General features: G+C 36.7%; 1 protein-coding gene across 1 annotated transcript; it reads right to left on the minus strand.

Moving 5' to 3' along the window:
• Positions 1-1,922: 1,922 nt before the first annotated feature.
• On the minus strand, positions 1,923-2,711 carry LOC123722968. Its single transcript, XM_045685516.1, has one exon. The coding sequence runs from the start codon at positions 2,709-2,711 to the stop codon at positions 1,923-1,925; it is 789 nt and encodes a 262-aa protein (XP_045541472.1).

Genomic DNA, 2,711 nt, shown 5'->3' on the forward strand with positions numbered 1-2,711 from the left:
GCACCCCTTGTTATCTTACTATTTTAAATACGAATGTTTAGATGGATGAATATTTGTTTGAAGATATATCCAGAATGGCTCAACGGATCTCGATGAAATTTGGCACAGATAATAAAATAATAATTAAAATAAGACAGCAAATCAGCTCACAGTTCACTTGTATCTCATCTCAATTTGTACCAGCATAGAGATTTGTATTTTGAGCTGAGAGTCAGTTTTGTGTCTTGTTGGTTCACATATTTATAGTACATCGCAGTGAGCCATGGGCTGCCAATTTACTTGTTGAGCCATAGCTCCATAATTCAAGTCTACGTGATTTTTGATTGAACTTTTGAACCGGTTACATGCGTCTAGTCGGTAGTAATACGACTATATAGGAAGATGTAGATGAGATTCGTTTAAAGTTACATGAATTGAAAGCCTGTTAAAATGAAAAATGATAGATCGATCTGGAGTTCGAAAAATTGTTGCCGACCCCACATTAAATAGGATAGTGACATGGAGATGATGAAAAAACAACATGTGCTAGAAACACTAAATTTAACTATCAAATAAAGTTATAGTTACACTCACAATTCTGAATATTTTAAAGCTTCAACGACCTTTTTGTAAACCCTTGAATGCACTAACTGCGTCTCAGCTTCACTCTTATAACACACAATGTGCAACCTTTTTCGAAAATACGTTTTTGTAAATTTGCATTAAATCTAACAGTGCCATTTTCATTAAAATCCTTTGATAAGTTGATCATTATTTACATTACTGTGATTACGAATTTCAAAATTCACTTTATTTATTTATTTTACAATGTAATCGCTCAATCACAAAAAATCAATCAATTCCGATACTTTTCACCTTTATTTTTTTTAAGTAAATAAACATTCTCAGAATGTCATTCTGCTTGTTTCACATAGAGTAATGTAATAATTTTATAAAAGGTAGTTTTATTTATTGAAATGGCATCACTACTCGACCCCGTCACTCTTTTGTGACAACTTCCGGCGAAAAGATTGAGAGTGGTGGGGTTGAAACAGTGTTTTGAATATCGAGTCAGGAGCTCGGCCAATCGTTGGACAACCGTCGAAGTGATAAGTTGTCTGGTGGAAACTGTGTTAGTGAACCGATAAAAGTGTTAAAATTGGAATAAAAGTATTTAAGTGCAGTGGATTGGAGTTTTTCTTTACATTTCAGAAGCGGGATATAAAATCCAGGTATGCCCTCAGAATTTTAAATATTAATAAAACAAAAAAAAAAGAGAAGGAGGAAACCCGAGTTAAAATTATATTAAAATACAAAGTAACCATAGCGCATGTTAATTTTTTTTTTAATTTAATTTTGATAATTTCGACACAAATACGACACTATCATACTGTATTTGATCGGGACTATTCTCGAAAAATCCAAATCATGCATATATGTTACATACGACTTTTTTTTTAATTATTTTGATTGAAATCATCTGTTTACACTCCTACGAAACGTGTGTCCGGAATTTGGACGACTCAACAACCAACAGCGGAACGAACGAACGAATACTACAGAACTCAAACGACCTCAAGAACGCAAAGAAAACCAACCAAACATATACCAAAGTATCAGCGACACGCGGGAAGTATATAACTGGTAAGACAAATTTTTAACAATCGCGATTTAATAGACATACAGCGCCATCTATTTTGCTGTAGCGGAAACGGCGCCAACATTCCGCCCACCAAGAACCTTGTTCTTTCCGCCCACCATGAGGTATTAAGCGTCTTCGTGTAATTTAATATCTCTAGGTAACAAAATAATTTTGTTGGTAGGCCTTGTTAAGATAGATGATTTACATTTCAATTTAACCACCCTAACAGCCTTGTCAGGTCCGGGAATCAGTTCTAGTATACGCGCCAACAACCATTTGGCTGGAGGTAAGTCGTTTTCCTTTATTGACCGACATCGGGAGACATTGAAGATTTTTGCCACTTTTGTCTTCTCTGTAGTCCTTGCAGATACTCTGTTGACCAGCGTTTCCAAAACTGTTGCGTCATTTTTTGTACTAAGGTCCATCTATCTAATGCGCTTAATCTTGTATTCTCATGGTCTGGTTCAGGAATTATCATAGTTGCCTCACCAATGAGGAAATGAGCTGGCGTTAGTGGAAACAAATCATCTGGATTATCATTTAGTTGACAGATGGGTCTAGAATTCAAGCACGCTTCGACCTGTGATAGCAGAGTTGTCATCTCTTCAAATGTCAACGTTGAGTTTCCAACGACCTTAACAAGATGAGTTTTGGCACTTTTGACCGCAGCCTCCCAAAGGCCACCAAAATTGGGGGCTCTCGGTGGAATAAAGTGCCAGATAGTGCCTTCATTCGCTAGTAACTCAACTATATCCTTCATACCACTTGAACAACGAATGTTAGCGTTATCCTTTAACTCCTTTGCAGCCCCTACGAAGTTTAATCCATTGTCACTCCAAACATCTGAACAATGTCCTCTTCTGGATGTGAATCTCTTGAAAGCTGCAATAAAACCTTTACTAGTAAGATCACTTACAACTTCAAGATGTACTGCTTTTGTTTTCATACAAATAAAAAGACAAATGTATCCCTTAAATGCTTTATGGCCTCTACCCTTAGATGTACGCAACTGTATTGGACCAGCGAAGTCGACGCCTGAAGTCTTGAACGGTCTGCCAGGTGTGATACGAACAGAAGGAAGTTCACCCAT

This window comes from Papilio machaon, chromosome W (assembly GCF_912999745.1).
Source record: "Papilio machaon chromosome W, ilPapMach1.1, whole genome shotgun sequence".
NCBI lineage: Eukaryota > Metazoa > Arthropoda > Insecta > Lepidoptera > Papilionidae > Papilio > Papilio machaon.

Coding starts and splice junctions, on each gene's coding strand:
- LOC123722968 (XM_045685516.1), bottom strand. CDS start 2,711: ATGGGTGAACTTCCTTCTGTTCGTATCACACCTGGCAGACCGTTCAAG.